General features: G+C 35.7%; 1 protein-coding gene across 5 annotated transcripts in view; it reads right to left on the reverse strand.

Moving 5' to 3' along the window:
- Positions 1 to 4,538: 4,538 nt before the first annotated feature.
- The window catches only part of Bicd1 (BICD cargo adaptor 1), a 143,426-nt gene continuing 127,556 nt past the window's right edge, over positions 4,539 to 20,408 (reverse strand). For 2 of the 5 annotated variants that reach the window (XM_050126473.1, XM_050126472.1), the window contains one exon: positions 4,539 to 10,474. In XM_050126473.1, coding sequence (XP_049982430.1) covers positions 10,387 to 10,474 — 88 coding nt within the window. In that variant the 3' untranslated portion in view covers positions 4,539 to 10,386. Of the gene's footprint in view, positions 10,475 to 17,000; positions 17,077 to 20,408 lie in introns of all 5 variants that reach the window. The other 3 variants (XM_050126471.1, XM_050126474.1, XM_050126476.1) reach the window with 3 other exon arrangements.

A 20,408-nucleotide genomic window follows, 5' to 3' on the forward strand; every position in this document is an offset into this window, starting at 1 on the left:
GCTGCAGAAGCTATAGTGTTTCCCATTGAGACACAGAGTTTAACATAAAGGTAAACCCATTCATCTTTACTTACAATCCTCTTGGATATCCTATTGTCCTGTGTCATGGAGATCTTGCAGTTTTAGGTCTGTAGGTTCATCCCTTTCACATGCTCCAGTAGTTCATAGATATGGTGGATGTTGGAACGGGCCAACTCAATGTTCTGGTTCTGAGCCTGGCTGATAGCTTGATTGGTCAGCTTGCTAGCTTTTCCTGATCATCACTACCTGCATGAGCTCTCCGGTCCTGCTTCAACTAGATCAACCAATGCAGCATACAGCAAGGAGCAGAGGCAGTTCTGCTCTTGGACCATTCAGATCTGGATTTCCCTGACTCATATCATTAGGGCCAGCTCTACTGTTTTGCCCAGGAAAGGTACAGGACCCTGGCTCCTGATTGCTGTAGGGGGCAGAAGAGGTGGGTTAGCCTCTACTGTCATGCCCTGAGGGCTGTTTCAACTGTGAGCCCCACAACAGGGTCAGCTCTAGTGTGCTTCCTAGGTGAAGTGCACATCTATTGTGAGGGGTGGGGTCATCTTTCCTGAGTGTGAGTGCAGGAATGAGTTCTCTCCTGAGGGGTAGGGCCAGCTAGTCTGCTGCAATAGCCATCAAGGGGCGGGATCAGCTATCTCAGGGCCAGTGAAGAGCAGGGCACAACATGATTCCAATGACCCCCATGATAACATGGGGCATAGACATCGCCACAGACCCCAGCTGCAGTAGCATCATGGACCCAGACATGGCCCTTGGGTCATGCCGCAACGGGTCAGAAGCTCAGGGCCAGATGCCGCCACCGCCTGGTGACATCACAGGTCATTCACTGCCCTGGTGGCAGCATGGCCTCTGTGCACCAACATAGTTTCAGGGGGCTCACCAGACCCCGGGCATCTGTAGAACCCTTGGTGGACACTGGAGTCATAGACACCACACAAGACTCTGGCCTCTACAGGGCCACAGACCCAGACATGGCTCTAGGCAGCAGCTGTGCTTGTGTCTGGATGTCTATAGCCTTCGGGTGTATTGTTATAATCTTCCTCTCTCTGAGAATATTGTGTTCTTCATGATTCTCTGATTTGGTAGTGAAATGTATAAATGTTCTGTATAACTTAATCCCTAACTCAGTTGGTAGAGGCTGTGACTCTTAATCTCAGGGTCATGAGTTCATGCCTTGCATTTAGTGCCATTTGTAACTGGAGGTTTCTCTCCCACCTACCAGTTCCCAAATATCTACTCAGAGTGAATCATGGCAGATAGTTCTGTTGACTTATTAGTAGTTCTGTTGACTTTATTAGTCTAAGTGGTCTCATGTTTTTGGTGTTCTGTGGGCTCCTCATATTTGTATGAGTGTGTCTTTCCATAGTTTGGGGGAATTTTTCTCCTATGATCTTATTGAAAATCTTGTATACACCAAGAAAATCTGAATACTTCTTATCTTCCAGGAAACTTTATACATTATTTCCACATTGAATAACAAGCTAAGTATTCTCTAAGATTTGTGATATAGTTACAGTGACTTTTCCTATGGGGTTTTGAATAAATGTCTGTAGGGATATTTCATTTTTATTTTAATAAATAAAGCTTGCCTGAAGATCAGAGAGTAAAACAGCCCCATTGGCAGGCTTATAGACCAGGCAGTGGTGACACACGCCTTTAGTTCCAGTAGCTACACTAGATAGATAGAAACCAGACAGTAGTGGTGCAAGCCTTTAATCCCAGCATTAGAGAGGAATATAAGATAGAAAGAGACAGCTCTCAGATAATGTCATTCTGAGGAATACTGGAGGCAGGATCACCATTTTGGACTGAGGTAGTGGTAAGAGCCAGTGGCTGGCTGTTTTGTTTTTCTGACCTTCAGGATTAACTCCCAAAAGGTCTCTGGGCCTTTATTCATTTACATCTTTTTGAAAATTTCCCCCTTATTTGCCATACATTAGATTACAGCACACTCAGTGTAAATGTTTTTTTCCTTCTCTTTGTGACTTTGAAGTATAAACTCATCTATCTTCAGTTAATAGTTTAAGTAAAATTTCCTATGATACTAATAAATACTAATAACCAGCAAAAATGAAAAAGTCACATTTTGTGAGCTCCAGGACAGGATCCAAAGCTACACAGAGAAACCCTGTCTCGAAAAACCAAAAAAGTGTGTGTGGGGGGGAGATATATTAAGAATTCAATACAAAAATAGCAGCAGTTATTAAAATGTGTACTGCCTCTGAAGATTTCTATTACCCTTCAGAATTTTCTATAATTTTCTATAATTTCAACATACATGTATCAGAATTTATAAATTTCTGAGTTGAAATGTTACAGTTGTATGGAAAAATGAAGCATTATAAGAAGGTATCTTAAACTTTGTTTGCCATAAGTAGGCTGGGGCTCAGGAACTTTACATGAGACCTAGTGCTTGATGTGCTTCCATTACATTTTCTCTAGAATATTATATACAGCCACAGAAATTGAAAATCAGTGTTACATTTCCAAATCACTATTTTGGCATGCTGTGGACACTGCCACACAACATTCTGAATTCATTAGGACTTCGTGCTTGCTCTAATGACCTGCTGTCATTGCCCTGAAACTTTTTTTTTTCTTTTTTTTTCCATGAAACTTTCAATATACTCCCCCCCCCTTTTGGTTTCTTGAGACAGGGTTTCTGTGTAGCTTTGGAGCCTGTCCTGGAGCTCAATTTGAAGACCAGGCTGGCCTTGAACTCAAGAAATACTCCTTCCTCTGCCTCCCCAGTGCTTGGATTAAAGGCATGTGTCACCCACTGCTCAGAACTCTTAATCTTTGAACAAGAAATTCTACATTTTCCTTTCATACTTGCTTTCCCATGTTATACTGACAGTACTGTTGTGGGATGTGAAACAGGCTTCTGTTTTATAAGTCACTCCCAACTGACTTTTATACTAACAGAAGAGAGATTATAAAAGTATCCTTCTTATATGCCCTACAAATGTGGCTATTAAAGAGAATTAAGTATTTTTGTTGCTACTTTTATTACAACACACTGTTACATGGTTGATTTATTTTATTGTTATATTGTTCTCTACAATTTAGTTATATTACACATCATATTTACTTTTGATATTTAAACTTCTGCCAGTGAGATTTATCTTCTTCAACAGTTATATTGTGAATAAAACATCTGAGGTTCTGTTAGCCATTCAAGTATGACTGATCCATAAACTGTTTAAGAAAAAATTCTATCAGAGGAATTCACTCACACATGAAGGCTAATTATAATATGTTAGAGATCTAATATTTTGACTCACCAGGAAGGTATAAGAATAACTACTCATTAACTTAAATTCTTAGTGTCGGATGATTATAACAATGGGACATGAGCATCTATTAGTGCTGTAAGAAAAGCTGGAGAGCATAGAGACATAGGACCCATTTCTTAGATGATAATCCCTGTAATGATAATCAATGCACATATGTAGCACCAAATATTAAGAAAAGTGTATCCAAGTTCCAATACATTTTGGACTTTCCTAAGCATTTTGGGATTCCAGGGATACTCCATCTTACAAGTTGTCTGAAAATGCAGAGGTTAAAAAAAAAAGACTTTTTCTTTTTCTTCTTGAGACATAGTCTTCCTGGCATTAAAGTCATGAGCTCAAGTGATCTTCTGCTCCTTCTGCCTCCACCTCTCCAATAACTGTGACAGGGATGTGTCAGTCTACATAGACTAAAAGAGACTTTATTGTTGTTTATGGATGGTGGTCCAATTATTTACATTTTAGGAATGTAACACACTATTGTTGTTACTACAAAAGAAAAGGCGAAGTATCAGATACACTTGTAGGTTCAACCTACGAAAACAAAAGCAAAAACAGTAGTTTTTAGAAGAGGAAGAGACTTTTAAAGGCATTTTATTTTTATGTTTTATTTTCAAAAAGTGAAGAGGAAACCTTAGCTGGGCCTAAAAATTTGATCAATTATATGAAGGATTTCATTTTTATCCATTAGTATCCTCACATAAACACATGCTTGACTGTTTTTCTCCTGCACCACTGTAAATTAAAACAGAATCAAAACAGATGATTCCCAGAGCAACTGGTTCACTATCATTTCTATCATACCAAATAAAAGTGAACTCCCTCTAATTTGGATGACTGAACTCTTTCCTATGTAAAAGAAAAAAGGGTTACCTCTAAATAAAAAGCTTCATTCTCCTTTCATTAAAACAGTGTTTCCTTAATCAAAACATTTTTATTGAATTCAGCTAAGTGCATCTGTCTGCCAAAATACCCTTTAAGGAAATATTATGAGTAGGAAAAGGGGAAAAGAAAGTTGATTATACACATCATTTAACAGGAGTATGCAGAAATGTTAAGGCAAACCATTCCATTTTTAACTTAAATAAGGTCTTATTGTGGATAAAAATATATATCAATCGAGGTTCCTATACTTTTTATTTGTAAATATAACTAAAAATGGCATACAGAAAAATTCTAAACTAATAAAAAATTCAGCAATGATGAAATGAATAAAAGATTATCAGTTTATTTACTGGAAAAAGTTTTGCATTACAATAGGGTCAGTAGGTAAGATAAACCAAGATAATAGTTTTAGTATTCTGTTATTTCTTTAGCAATAGAGTGCCTGTCACAACTACCGAGTGCATGATCAGATCGTAGAAACAAGGATATGCCATACATATTCTCCCTTGTGAAATTCACTTGGGATTATCTACAATAAAAAAAGTAAAAAAGATCATTAAACAATAAATTCATAAGAACCTCCTAAACTTAAAAAAAATGCATGTGTCTTTGATAATGTCTCTAATGTTTGGTTTTTAAATAATTAGCAAGAAAGGCATTTCTTAAATTAGTGTTTTAGTCATGTTTTCACAAGGTATTATTATTACTAGATAGAAACACTTCACATCATTTATGCTCCCAAAGCATAATAATAAAGGTAGGAATAACTGAATCATTACAAGAATAATCATACAGTGTAGAAATCAGGTTTGGTCACACACAACACAAATTTAAATGGGAAAGAAACACAGCATCAGAATCATGTCTTCGTATATGCACAGCCATGCAAATAAAAACATGGGTTACATTACAAAAATGTCATAAAATATTTTTAAAAAATTGTTTGATTGACTCTAACAGTCAAACCATTGAGCTTAAAAGTTCTGTGGCAATAACATTAAAAAATATTTCCTCCAATTTACTACACAATAATAGTTATGAACCCAATGATTCCTTCTGTAGACCAGGCTGTCCCCGAACTCAGAGATCTGTCTGCCTCTGCTTCCCGAGTGCTGGGATTAAAGATGTGTGCCACCAGTGCCCCCAATGATTCCTTCTCTTTCTCCATTACAAGAAAAAGATTTATCAACACAGTGGTGTCATTTCCCTTAACTTCATACCTTTCTGATATTTAAAATGAGTTTTTAAATGAAAAGCATATATTCACACTAAGAAGCATCAAATTTATTTCTCAGTGCTCTCAGAGTTATGAGCAAAGGCTGATTATGAAATATAGCTAAAATAAAAATAAATTCCCAGCAAATGTTGTAGAGCATTTAAATTCCAATCTCAGAAATTATCTGGTTTAGTGGGTCATTTAAGCTTCAGTTCAGATGTGGCAGATTCTTAAAACAAATCCAGCTGAGAGATATAAAAATATACTTGAGGAATAAAGCCATGCATTTCAGTATGGAAAAGAGACCCAGTACATGTAACAGACGCCTTGCATTCCTAAAGAAGAGATCACAAGACAAGAAAGGTTTCTATGTAGAATACATGTTATGAATATGGGAAAGCTTACATGATGTGAAATATTTCATGCAAACATCTTATACGTTTGTCTTACAATAACAGAAGTTAATTGCTTCTGCCTCCTCATAAAGTCATTTCTGAAAAAAATCCTAAATCAAAGAGCGTATAAATTGTCTCATTAATTTGTACCTTGAGTAACAAAACCAAAGAGGTGTCTCAGTTGAAGTCTTTCAGGTGTTTAAATAAAAGAACCATGCTACAATGTATCAGGGACTGTGGTAGCTAAATTCCATTTACATAAAGATGCATTTAATTTCAGACAACCCATTTTGGGTTATTATTACAGATAACAGGAATGGTCAGTCAGGAGCTAGACACTGATTTTGAAGTACATACTTATTTCTCAACATTTGCACTGGCCATACTGACTAGCATGACTTCAGTTCAGCAGCTTTCTGCTTTATTGGAAAACATTATTTTTGCAGCCTTTGTGCAAAGATTATTTTAAATCAATCTGATTTAATTTAAGTCAAGAAAACTTTTAAACACTGTAAACTTTACGAATTTAGTTATATGTACAGTATCAATTCATTTGTGACATTCTTAAATGGAATGAACGGCATTCCATGTAGGGAAACACTTTGCGGTGCAGTGGGTGCTACCCAGGGTCTCACACAAGTCCAGCAAACACCCCATTGCTGAGCCACACCCTAATATAATAAAACTTGACATTTATCATAGTAGAAAATATATTTGATTTATTCATACCATTATTTGTAGTCTGTGCTTGGTTATTAAGGAGGATTTTATTCAATATAGTGTATAAGGGAATGCCCATATCTTAGCTGGTTTAATAACCAATTGTTCATGCTTATTTAATAGAGAAGGACTTATCTGTACAAGAACATGTTCTATAGCATAGATAAAGCAATGTTAAAGACAGAAATTTTGTCTCCTCTAACCTAACTGATTGCATACCTTCTACTTAGGAAATTTTCTTGAGGATATTTGATTTTTAAGACTCTGACACTGAAATTTTTTAAACTGAAGTTGCTATATTCCAGACAATTTTGAAGAACTCGTTTAAAAAAGAAAAACCTTAGAAAATTAAGATTTCTATCCTAGTCCAAAAGTAAAAATATTTCATGACCAATCAGTAAAAATTAAATATATTTTAGATTTTAAAACAAAAAAAAATCATAGAATTGTGGGTTCCTATAATAATATGTTATTGTAAACCATCTACTTACAATACTACCAGTAACATCCCATTTTTAAAAACAAATCCTTATAATCCAATTACTAATTTTCTACCATTAAAAATCTCTTTCCTACAGGTACTACCAACCCTTCACATTTAGTCTTATGGGATCTTAGCTGCTCTCTGACACTTGTTAAGTTCTTTTTGTTGGACCTCATTATTGTACCTCCTCTTCTTTAGGTATATATAAAGTATAACTTCCAAATAAATCTTTTTTCATTCCTTACTAAATTCATATTTTCTAGAAGTTTTCAAAATTCCTTTTTCCTCCTCCTCTCTATTTTTAATCCAGAATTAGATATTTAAAAAATTTATGCATCCAAAGTTTTTTATGCTGCTAAGCACTTAGGCCAAACACAATTTATTGCTTCTTTATGTTTTACTCTTATGTGTTAATGAAAAATCCTCAGTGGGAAACCATTTCTGCACTAATTCTTCTGTTCAATTTTGTAATTGTGCTTTCATTTTAAAAAAAAATGTGGAGACCAGTAAGATGGCTCAGCAGATAAAGATGCTTTCCACTAGGCCTGATAATCTGAGTTCAATCCTTGGGATCCACATAGGTGGGAGAGAAGCAACTCCTGCAGGTTTTCCTCTAACTTTCTCACCCGTGCTGTGGACATGCATGTGTGTACATGCATGCTTATGCAAACATACAGAGAGAGAGAGAGAGAGAGAGAGAGAGAGAGAGAGAGAGAAATGTAATGAAAATTTTTACAGTAGTTGGTTACTTTGCTAACTAATCTTGATCTTTTTTGACATGTTTACAACAATTAGCATTTGTAGTGTTTCTGAAGTTTTTATTTTAATATCAAATGCACCTTCAGTTATTTTTACCTAGACTCATGTTTTTGTTTCATCAAATTTTCACTTTCTTTTGACATCCTAATATCTTTACAGTTATTTATTTTATCAGTACTATGCATTTATTCATTGAAAAGGTCTGTAAATAAATAAATATAAATATGGCTCAGTTTAAACTATACTAAGTGATGTTGTAAAACATAAATAAACGTTAGTCTCTTACTGCTTAGAGATTACCACCTACTTTTGTGCTGAAGAAATTCATTTCAAAGTTTCTATATCTTCTTGGCAAAGTTCTGCTAAAAATAATATTTTTTAGAATTAATATTTCAAAACATACATTTCCTACTTTGTTAAAATAAACAACTAAAATAAACCTAGTTTATAAAAGACTTATTGATAAATTTCATATTGGAAGAAATCAACTTTGTACACAAATACAGTGCAGCTAAGTCAACAGTGGTTACACAGAGAAGAGATCCATTGTTGGGTTCCCAATTCAAAGACAGAACTTATTCTGGGGTATTTATTTAAAAGGTATGTTATCCCTCAGGTCAAAGTCAACTTAACAACTATGACACATCTTGGATTACCATTCATGCTTAGGGAAGGGTGACAAGAAAAAGAAAAAAAAAAACAGAGGAAGTTGTCTTTAACTGAACTCTAATGAAAATCCATACTGTCTCACTAATATTGGCACCAGGCAGATTTAACACCAGTAAATGAGGAGAATGTGCTGGAACAACAAAGCAACATAGGCAGGAGCAACTATGTGGGGATCTGACTGGGTAGGACTTCCATCAGGATCTTTGTTGTGTGTCGCTGTACTTTAACCTGCATCCCTATTTTTGCAACTTTTTCCACTATTACTCCAAGATGCATAAGAAATGACATGAAAACATCATTTAGATAAGGAATATAAAATTGTTGGGTTGCTTTGGTAACCATGACTGCTACTCAACAGGAATATAAGAAACTTGTGGCTGACTGCTGACCTTTGGAGCCCTTCACAAATGTGCCACCCCTTCAGCTCCACAAGCTGGGCAGCTCTGAAATCTCTGTTGTCTTCCTACAGCACTAGTCATCATTTTTTCTGACAGTGAGGACCAGTTTTGTTTTGAAGAGGAGTTAGAGATATTGTTACATGAAAAAGTAAAACCTTTATGGTTTTGTGTAAGTTAAGGCTACCTGACAGGACAAGGAGTCAGGGTTAGGCGCAATTATGTGGGCAGCACTTGAAAACTGAGGAATCCAAGATAGACCTTACAGCTCAATTAGCTGTTGTCCTTGTTTTCTCAATAATGCAAAATTAAATTTTTCTATGAAATTCTATTGCATTAAATAAAGTCATAAAAGTTACTTAGCAGAATCTGTAAATTAAATAGGAACATGTCTTATCTCAATATAATATGACTGTAGGCACCTGAGTGTTTGTCAAGAGTAGACAATAAGCTAAGGTTCATTATCTTTTTTTTTGGCAAAAAAGATTCATTGTGAAAGAAACAAATAACAAAAACATATACTTTCTGCATAAATTAACAACCAAAGGCTACCTTACAGCTATTTATGTATATATTTTTTTCATTTATTGTGATCCCTTTTAGTGGGAAACCCACAGTAAGACCCTAAATTTGGAAAAAGTTTAAAAATTTTGTGGTTATTAAATAAACACACCGTTTCTTTCCTCCAAGCAATTTGCCCTTTTTTAACACGACCATACACACATACATACACACAATCACACAGGAGCAGCACCAATATATCTACTCAACTGCAATTTTCAAAAATTAAAGATACCAACAAAACTTGATTAAACCAATGAATCATATCTTTGCCTCTTCCATAGATTTTGTTAATAAATGTCCAGTGAAGAACTCTAGTTTTAAAAAAGCCATTAATGGAGTATGAATTAGAAAATAACTACATGTTATTTTCTAATATTCATGTAGCAGCAAAACAGTTATTGTCAACATTCTAATGCACCTCATTTGTAATTCTTTGCAAGAAGGATCGTAATCTTGCCAGTTCCAGATTTTAAACTAAATTAAACCAAGCGAACTATGATTATTTAAAAACAAAGGAATTCTGCTTACAAAAATTATCTTTATAAACAAAACCATATAGCAAGTAAAATATAAAGTATCAATGAAAAATATTGAAATCAACTTCTATGGCCGACTCTGAAAGATAGGGAAAGATGATTTTTACAATATATTTATTTTACACTGTCTTGGATCTCTTTTACGCTATGGAGGTAAAGCCAGCTGTCTGAGATACGTATTTCTTACAAATTTCAAGAGAACTGTTGCCATTTGATTGCAGGTCATCTATGACTCAGAGAAGTCATAAATTGTTTAATCACATGAGGTTCAGTGCATCATTTTATTCTTCTCAACTCTCTCTCTCCTCTTCAAAAATGATGGATTGTAATACATATGTACATCTAATCTCCAAGAAAACACTTGCTAGATCACGGGCAGTGTCCTCAGTGTGGCTATAAAACCTTCAGCCCAGATACTCATCCATGAGAAATGAAGACTAGGGATAAGGAGGCTTGGTGAGACAGTGGAGAGGAGCACACTGTGAGCTGGAATGTGGCTGCTCCTCAGGGAGGGCAATGTCCAGACTGAAAATGAGAAGAAGGCAGTTAGCAAAAACATACTGGTAAACAACCACATGTACTATGGTGGTCAGACAAATTATTGCACTATATATTTAAACACATGAACAAAAATTTTGTGAAGAAAATTGTTTAAATTCAAAGCATGCCAAGAAAAATTCATGTTTTAAAGCAAAGCATGAAAAAAAAAAGAAAAGAGAGAAAAATAAAAATGTAAAGAGAAACTTTAGGAACTGATATATGAACTTGTCCCCCAACTCACGTATTCAATTTTTGCACAGTCTCCAACTACAAGATCTTTAGGTGGCAATAAAGTGTCACTAGATCAGTCCCTTTCTAACTTTATTAAAGGTACAAATCACCCAAAGATCTTGGTAAAGGAGACACTGAGTTAGTAAGGCCCGGGCCAGTAATGGACTCTGGAGTCTGTATTTGCAATGTGCTTTCTGTGGTTCAGATGGTGCTAGCCAATGGACAAAGATACTAAATACTAACATTTATAAGTATCTAGAGTTAACCATAGAGACTCCAAAAGACAATCAATTTGATTGTGAAGCTTAAGTTGTTCTTAGGGTTCTTCAACTTTGGTTTGGTGGTCTGAAAAAAAAAACCTGACGACTTTTATGACATTTTACATTTGTTAAGTGAACGATGGGGTCTTCAACCGACAGGCCATCTCTGAGAGCCTCCAGCTGTAATGAACCTGATCTCAGACTCCTTAATGTCTTGTTGAATAATCTTGAAGAATAAAGTAGTAAAACCAGTGGTTCCCAAGGGTAAAACTACAAAATACATTTGGGTGGATATTTTTTAAAATGTAACTATCAACAGAGAGAGGGCACCATGGGGATTTTTTAAAATTAGAAAACAAGTTCTACTTCCCCATATATTATGAATTTTAGTATCATAACTCATTTCTATTGGGAGTTTTGGTCATAACTATTCAAAGTTTATTGTTTATTTGATTAAATAATTTTAAAAACAATATTATTGATGGATTAATTAAAAATTGGATTAAACAAATATTTTGAAGCTTTGATATTGAAATTGTCAATCAGATGTATCTGTTGAACATTCACATAAAATCATAATTAGGAAATATTTAGTGAGAAGTTACTTCCTTCCTGAACTCTTTGAACCAATGTAAATTTAGTTTAAAAGGAAACTGATGTCCTATACTGATTATGATGACCAATGTTACAAGTTAGTTTGTATAGCACAAATAATAAAAATCTAGAGACTGAAATTGGGGTTCAAAGTGAAAACCAGAAAAACAAAGCAGCCAACCACTAGAGAAATCTTACCTCTACCAAGGCTGGGTGACCACAGACGAAAGAGACAAAGCCTCTCTCTCTCTCTCTCTCTCTCTCTCTCTCTCTCTCTCTCTCTCTCTCTCATTTGATATTCCTTTTAGTGCTGGAATTAAGGGTGTATGACTCCCTAATACTGGGATTAAAGGAGTAGGCCAACATCACCTGGATTTGTTTCTGCAGTGACCTTGTGTAGCCCAGGGTGACCTTGAACTCACAGAGATCCATCTGACTGTCTCCCAAATCCTGGGATTAAAGGTGCAGGTCACCATTGCCTGACCTCTAGTGGCTTTAGCTTTGCTTCTGGTCTTCAGGCAAAATTTATTTATCAAAAATACAAATAATATATCACCACAATTTTTCCTATTTTTTTTTCTTTTTGATGATGCTTGGGAAGGAACACAAGACTTCATACAGTTTAGGAAAGCAGTTTGTGATTAAGCCACAGCTCTAGCCCATGTGTATCAAATGCAGCAAATACAAAATCCAAGAAGGTAGTGTATGGTTAATCAGCTAATGATATAAGGAAAAAAGTCAATGCTTGGTAAGGTTATCCTTAAGCTTCCCAGTAGTCAATGGTTAAGGAAATAACGGATTAAAAATAAATCAGAGAGACTTCCTCAGACCTTGTGGTGTTTTGTAAGTTAGAAATAATTTCTTTCTATGAAATTAACCTTGAAGTACAGCATAAGTTATAGCAAGTAGTATTATGGTAATCATGTTATGTAGGAAGACCATGTAGGATACAGTACTCTTCTTCCTAGAATGTTTTTTGCATGGCTAGCTAAGGATAACAAAGCACAAGCAGGGGTTATAGTTCAGGTGGCCCAACATCTTGATGTGTCATTCATGATGACTTTATTCCTATTTCAAATTTGTTATAAAGTGAAAGCTAGTATCAGTATTTTAAGCTTGCATAAAATGTAGTAGCATCATGTGTTACTAACATATATATATATACTAACCTATAGAAAACATTATTAACTGAAAAGTTAAATTATTTTAACATAAACATTTGACATATTATTACTTAGGGAATACCATGAATTCAGTTTCCGTTTTGATTGCTAAATATCTTTAGAAGACCATTTGTTATTCAACCTTTACCATAAATAACTTTTCACTGGAAGAACATGGTAACAGAAAGCCCAACAACTCATTACTAAGACTTTTAAGGTATTAAATTGGACATATCTTCAGGAAGTTTGGCATATATTCAAAAAGGTTATTATTTTTCTTCATTTTTTCCAGGTAAACACAACTTAGTAGATGTGAAGACATAATAAATATTGCACGTTTTTATATATTTAAATATTATGTCCAAGGCTATAACATCATTCCCCATTGCATCATTACAGATATCATGTTTTAATAACTTAGAATAGAATCAGCCCAGCCGGGCGGTGGTGGCGCACGCCTTTAATCCCAGGCAGAGGCAGGCGGATCTCTGTGAGTTCGAGACCAGCCTGGTCTACAGAGCTAGTTCCAGGACAGGCTCCAAAGCCACAGAGAAACCCTGTCTTGAAAAACCAAAAAATAAAGACATAAAAAAAAAAGAATAGAATCAGCCTGCAAATAGTTCAAAAATTGAATTATATTTATTGAAACATAACATACTGTGTTCTTACCTTATATTTAAATATTATTTTGAGGTGTTTTCCATTTTCATGACTTATATATATTGTAAAATGAGACTCCAAATAAAAACTTTAATTAATACCAAAACACAAAGTATATAGATGTTGGGCATGGTGGCATAAACCTGCAATTAAAGCTTTTTGGGAAGCTGGGACAAGAGGATCACTTGAAGCCCAGGAGTTCATGGAATTCAGGATAAACCTAGACAACATAGCAAGACTATTTCTGATGTGGGAGTGTCATATCAATCTGTTGATTTCATTGGCTGAGCAATAAAGAAACTGCTTGGCTGGCCCTGATAGCTTAGAACATAGGTGGGTGGAATAAACAGAATAAGATGCTGGGCGGAAGAGGAAGTGAGGTCAGACTCTGCGCTGCTTCCAGAGGGACCGGACAGCCGCCATGCTCTGCTCTCCCAGGCAGCTGCAACCCACGATGGACTTAGGCAAGAATCTTCCCGGTAAGCGCACCTTGGAGTGCTTACACACATCATTAGAAATGGGCTAGTCCAGGTGCGAGAATTAGCCTGTAAGGGCTAGAGTTCATGGGCCAAGCAGTTCTTAAATGAATACAGTTTGTGTGTTGTTATTTCGGGCATAAGCTAGCCAAGCGGCGGGGTGTTGGGGACGCAGCCCCGCCGCTTCCTATTTCAACATATTTCTCAAAACAAAACAAAGAAACTATATATGGAAAAGTTCTACATTTTCAGTGTAAGAACATTTTATTAAGAAATCATATACCTTAAATATTACATGAGTAGAACATGTGCCCAGCCCTGAATTTGACCCCCCAGAACTTAAAAAAAGGTTACAGTTATATGAGTATATATAACATAAACTGGAGAGAAGTAAAAAATAAAACTTTGTTTTTCAAATTGAGAAACAAAGAGAATACCTGATTAGAAATCACTCAACATTTCTTAGAAATCTTTCCCATGTTTCACTGAATATCCACTTTTAAATTCAAAGAAACTGAGCCAGCATAGGTGACTTAAACAAGCTTTCTTTGTTCTGTCAACTATAGGAATATGACTGATTCCTTATCTGAGGTGCAGCTATGCTCCATGGTGGACAGGGATGGATGTTAAATCACTTGGCTCAGTTGTTCTGTCTGCCTAACCCTGATTTTTCCCATTTAGAAGAGTATAACTGCTTAGCCTGTGGGGAATCAAACTAACAAACGTGAAGAACTCAATATGAGTTCTAATGTTGGTTGTGTGTCGCCTTTTCTGCTTAGAAAGAGTAAGATGGCAGTGCGGGACTGACTCATATCCTCTTGTAACAGAAGTCACTCTGAAGGGGCGGGGGGTATCCTTCCAAATCTCTATATAGTAATCATTTCTCTGTGTGTACTATAGTGAGGAAGAGAAGAAGTCTGTTCTAGACATGCTACATCTATTTGAATAGAAACTAGGAACGTCTGCAATTCACTACATTGCTTTTCTTTCCATAAATCACCCCCACAGACAAGAAGCACCAACATTCAGTAACCTCAGAAGAGGATGAATACATTTGCATTCCTGTCTCATAGAAATTATTAAAGTGATAGTATTCCAACTCTTCTCAAGCTAACTGAATTGGTCACAAAACAAATAAGATTTTGTTCAGGGATGGTAGTGTACAGAAGTGTGAATTCTAACAGCAGACTGGACAGACATGCCAGGCCCCTTATCACTGACTTTTCCCAATGTCTGATTTCATCCTTACCTCATAAGTAAAGAAAATATATAGCAACAGAAACAGCTTTTCAAATTACACATGCAGGCTTGTAAGAGATAGGATTACAAGCCAAAAGTTTGACTCTAGACCTCATCCACTCACCCATGTAGTCAACATTTATGGAGCATCTGTACTGTGTCAACACTACCCTGGAGCCCCAAATAAAGGAGGTTGCTTTGAAGAGTGTACACTATGTTCCCAATTACTATACTATAGAATCCCTCTCAGATCAACTTGAACATTTATACTAATATTCAGTTACTTACATAATTGAAATTATCCAAAATTGGCTATTGTTATAAATGTCATCAATACATTAGTAAACTGTTGTTTATCATGAAGAGCTGGAGAGATGGTTCAATAATTAAGACCATGTTATTCTTGCAGAGGACCTGGGCTCAATACCCAGCACCCACATAGTGATTCACAGCAATCTGTAACTCTACTTCCAGGAGACCCAATGCCATCTTCTCTGCAAACACCAAACATGTATGTGGTGCACATACATACATGCAAGGAAAACATTCACACATAAAATAAACTAAATAAATCTAAAAAAAATACAGAACATTTCTGAGATAAATGTATGATCAGTCTTCTCTAAGAGAGATCAATCAGAAGACACTGTCTAGTTACTACTTAACAATGTACTTTGAGGGCTGGCAATGCAGCTCAGCAGTAGAGCCCTTAGCATAGCACATGTGAGACCCTAGGTTCAATCCACAATAGTGGGGGCAATGTTACACTTACCTAGGCAATAAACAACATCACATACTAGCTTTGGATTGGTCATTACCCAATTACCCTAAGGTATGACCATGCATGTCTGCTACTGACAGCTGCTTATCTCAGACACACACATGGACCTATGTTTGGGCTGGTCCTTGCTTGATACATACAAGCCTTCTGGTAGGAGAACACGAGATATATTATGTATATTAATAAGCAGGCTCTAAAATAGATAGACTTCAGATTCAAAAGTTTAGTCCAACAGAAGTGAGGATGAAGGACACTATGGAGATGAGGAGGTTATGATGAGATGCTGCTAGGCTGTGGGGAGTCACTCAGGATGAAGGTAATTGGTAACTGTCTTGGAGTACTTTAAACTGGAATATGAATTGTCAGTAAACTCTCCAGTTCAGTGTCTGTCTACAAACATGACTTTAAAACACTTTATTTCAGAGAAAGGAAAAATAATCACCGCATTTTTTTTTTGGAATTCAGATTTGAATTTTTCTCTCCCCTTTCCCCTCCTTTTTCCCCTTCCTTTCTTTTATAGATTTTGGAGACAGTGTTATTCTGTATCACAAGCTGGCACTGAATTCAATATATAACTTATGCTGATCTCAAACTAAGCCTTTTAACACAGCTTACAATGTCTTTGGGTTACAGGTATGTACAAATAACATTCTTTATCTTTTCAGTTCAGCTTTAACAATGGGACTAAGTAGACAGAAAATGGAAATCCTTTTATAAAGTGTCCTAGAATGGACATTAGATATTTTTCATATATAATTGCATACATTTTCACTGTTTGTTTGTCTGAGATGTATATTTGAAGGACAAAAATATAAAAGATTAACAATTACAGGTTTGAGATTGGAGGCAATGAAGTACTGGAATAACCCACGTATTTGCTCACAAGGAGGAAATGAAGCAGCCTTTATTCTACCAGCTAGTGGTTGATGACATAGCACTAACTCCTGTGCATGCTCATAGGTAGTATGGACTTCAAGTAACAAGGGTATAGTCATGTAGTCAATTCATGAAAAACATGCAATAACATAAAGATGCACAGGTAGCTATGGCCTTGGGAAGGGGAGCTGACATGCAGCTGGTGGGAAAAGGAAGGACCTGAAAATTTACCTGACAGTTGGGTAGTCTTGCCTCCCAGCTAGTTGTGAGCACTGTGGCGGTACGGAGGCAGCAGGCTGCTGACAATCTACAAGAAACTAATAAATTAGACATGTATACAAAGAGATGACATACAGGTGTTAGCAACAGTAACTAAAATAGTTGCCTGAGATTTAGTGAGGAATGTGCACTTAGAAACATCTAGGTTAAGTATATTTTCTTTGGGTATGGGTTTTCCTTGACTAATGTCAATAAAAAAGACAGATTTTTCCTTAATTAAATAAAATATTAGAAAAGAACTAATGACATAAAATTAGTAGTAAGATTTTAAAAGTACTATGCCCTGTGTTCACTCATACTTGACAATTTGATGCCTCTAAAGTCAAAGAGTGGATCAATATAAAAAATCTTCAGCTTGTGAATTTGAACATGATGCTGATTACTTGATCAGCACATAGATCTGCTGTCCAAATATGGAATATATTCAGGTAACAGATTTTACTGTCAGGGCATATAGAAATATTGTCAAACTCACAGATATTTTGAGAAAGTCAAACAATACTTTATTAACAGGATATTGACCAAGAAAATTATCTTTACGGTTTTCTGAAACTTGATTGCATTGAAAATAATTGTTAGCAGAAGTCTTAGGTGGTTCACAATATAAGAAAATTTTAGTAACATGGACTGATGAAGGAAAACAACCTTATTAATGGTACTCACTTTGTTTTGTTTTTGTTACTTTAAAGCCACATACTATAATTCATACTAGATTAACTACATGTTATAAGTTGTTAATGTGTTAATCATAAACTCCAAGAAAATAGGTATCTAAACCATCAAAAATCAGTCTGCTTTCTGGCACTGGGTTCACAATATTAGAAATAAAGCAAAAGGCTAGTTTAAAATGCATGCATAATATTTTTGCAAAAAAATCTGAAAAAAGCAAAAATGAGAGTTGGACTTCAAAATTATTCTTGAAGCATTTTCTTTGGTGAACAGTTTAGACATGTAGAAAATATTAAAGCCAAGTCACCTCAAATTCTGGATTTACAGTGATTAGTTAAAACTCTACTGAGATTTATGTTTAAAAGCTCATATCTAAATAGGGTGTGATGGTGCCTGCTTTTAATTCCAGCACTAAAGAGGCAGAGACAGGTGGGTCTTTGTGAGTTCAAGGCCAGCCTGATGTAGAAGAGCTAGTTCAAGATCAGCCAGAGCTGTTACACAGAGAAACCCTGTCTGGAAAAAAAAAAAAGCTCATATCTAAGTTTTTGCTATTCTAAAACCACTATATTCTATGTTATAACAAAACATATCAGAATTTGGTAATTTAGAATATCAAAATTCATAAAAGTGTTCTATATAAGACATTAGAAACACACAAACTTTCTAATGCAGTGTAGAAAGCAACACAAAGTAAGCTTGATTTGAGTTCTCTATAGCATCATTATTGAAGGGTCTCTTTTACACAAGTATCTTTGTTACAGCTTAAATATTTATTATGAATAGAAATGAGGAAATCTGAATCTGTATTAACTGATATTTAGACTATCATACTTGGATTTTTTCCCATTCTCTCAGAACCAGAGGGGAGGTCCCCTTTTTGTTGTTTGACCAAGCTCCAATGGTTCTCTTTTACAAAAACTCAAGTCTCTAGAAATTAATTCCTTTTATATTTAAAATCTCTGTCTGCTCCTTTTGTCTCTTCCAAAAACTTTTTTATCTGTATTATAATTTGGACAAATTTAGATAGCTAATTGAATTTTAATTGAGCCATCAGATATTCAATTTTTAAGTTAACTAGGTGCATTCTGCCCTCCATTAAGTAAGTATGATGGATGGGAAAATGACCTGGACATATATTCTGTAATCTTTACACTTTATATTGTCAGCAAGGGATAAATAGAACATTTCTAAAATAGAGCCTTAACCTTTGTTGAATGGCAATCCTTAGAATCAACTGAAGTATCAAAATTCTTACTTTTTCAAATCTTATGTATACCAGAAATAATTGTTTTGCAATGCAGTTATGACTTAGCATGCACTGAAAATACCTTTCTGGTAATATTTAGAAATAGAGGATCAAGACCACAGTGCACTCCCCTACTAAGCTGCCTGTTTTGGTAACTCTTTACACTTATAATGAACATCATGTTCTCTTTCCTTTTAAAAGATTTTTTACTTTTATTTTATGTGCATGAGTGTTTGCCTACATGTGTGTATATGTATCATATTAGTGCTGGTAGCAACAAGTCAGAAGAGGGTGCCAGATACCTTGGAACTATAGTTACAGGTAACTGTAAACCATATGGTACAACTGAATTTAGGTCCTCTCCAGAAGCAATAGATTAAGAAACAACTGAGCCACCTCTCCAGTCCTATATTCTCTTTTAAAAATAAATCACTTTGGGGCTGGAGAGATGGCTCAGTGGTTAAGAGCATTGCCTGTTCTTCCAGAGGTCCTGAGTTCAATTCCCGGCAACCACATGGTGGCTCACAACCATCTGTAATGAGGTCTGGTGCCCTCTTCTGGCCAGCAGACATACACACAGACAGAATATTGTATACATAATAAATAAATATTTAATAAATAAATAAATAAATAAATCACTTTGCTGGGCATGGTGGTATATGTCTTTAATCCTAGCACTTGGGAGGCAGAGGAAAGCAGATCTCAGTGTTCAAGGTCAGCCTGTTCTACACAGTGAGTTCCAGGCGAGCCAATGTTATATGATGAAATTCTGTCTAAAACATATAGTAAGTAAATAAAAATAAGTATAGACATCACCTCTGGTTATTGTTAATATTCCATGTTTTAAGAGCAAAAACAACAAATTCCAAATGCACAAGCATAATGTAATGATGTGAATAAAACTTTAAAAGCTACATTTCTCTGACTCAACTGTCTCTAAAATCTCCCCTCTGAGTCCCCTGGGTCCACACCCCGCTAATTATGCCCACTTATAGCCAAACTGAATCACAGCATTTTAGCATACACTCTGCAAAGCAAAGCATGTATGCTGGGAGATAGAAAAAAAAATCCTTCTGAGGCTCCAGTTCCTGATCTCCAAGCTCTGACTATGATCTAGCCCAGACAGACTCTTGAGGGAACTGTAGCTGAATTTCATTATTTTTAAAGCATGAAAGATGACAATGATGTGGCTTGCAGAGCACCCACAGCTGATGTTGTCATTTATTAATCAAGATAGTGTCAATTATTCAATAATAAAATTACTAACTTTATGATGGAGACTGTTGGACAATGGGGACAAAAACACAAAGAAGATAAAATCTCTGCTTGACTGAGAAAAACAAACACATTCAGTGAGCACTTACAATAATGTGGTATGGAGATAGTGAGGAGGAGGAAGATGCTAGCTACAGCATCTGGAACTCACTCGTTGCTTACAATGTGTC

Source organism: Alexandromys fortis, unplaced genomic scaffold (assembly GCF_014885135.2).
Source record: "Alexandromys fortis isolate MF-2015 unplaced genomic scaffold, M_Fortis_MF-2015_v1.1 scaffold_260, whole genome shotgun sequence".
NCBI classification, from domain to species: Eukaryota; Metazoa; Chordata; class Mammalia; order Rodentia; family Cricetidae; genus Alexandromys; species Alexandromys fortis.